General features: G+C 44.3%; 1 protein-coding gene across 1 annotated transcript; it reads left to right on the top strand.

Annotated features, from left to right (window-relative positions):
• Positions 1-4: 4 nt before the first annotated feature.
• LOC119344934 (calsequestrin-1-like) lies at positions 5-383 on the top strand (the record flags this gene model as incomplete). Its single annotated transcript, XM_037615214.1, has 1 exon — positions 5-383. A coding segment is annotated over one exon (379 nt), but the record flags the coding sequence as incomplete, so codon positions are not given.
• Positions 384-386: the final 3 nt, after the last annotated feature.

Below are 386 nucleotides of genomic sequence, written 5' to 3'. Positions count from 1 at the left end.
AGCTGGAACTAGCAGACCAACTTATGCAGTTTCTGTGCGGCAGAATAAAAAGCTTGATGTGCTTAAGGTTAATACTAGCAAGGCCGTTGAGGAAAATCTCCTTGATTCCTCTCTTGGTTCACCATGGGCATCAGTTGGCAGTCAGGATGGTTCATCTGGTTTTGACTCTGATGGGGCTGAGAGTTCTTCACCTGATGCATCCATGACTGACATTGCACCAGTTCTTGATGAAATCGACCCTCTTCTGGGTGCTGATTTCACTCGTCCTGATCCCATTCCTAATGATGATTCAGACAGTGATTCACATGTCTCCTCGCAGGATCATGAAATGGATGATGATAGTAATGATGATGATGATGATGGCAACAATGATACTAAAGATGGTG

The sequence above is a fragment of the Triticum dicoccoides genome, unplaced genomic scaffold, assembly GCF_002162155.2.
Source record: "Triticum dicoccoides isolate Atlit2015 ecotype Zavitan unplaced genomic scaffold, WEW_v2.0 scaffold194043, whole genome shotgun sequence".
NCBI classification, from domain to species: Eukaryota; Viridiplantae; Streptophyta; class Magnoliopsida; order Poales; family Poaceae; genus Triticum; species Triticum dicoccoides.
This window is presented reverse-complemented; position numbering and strand designations above follow the sequence as displayed.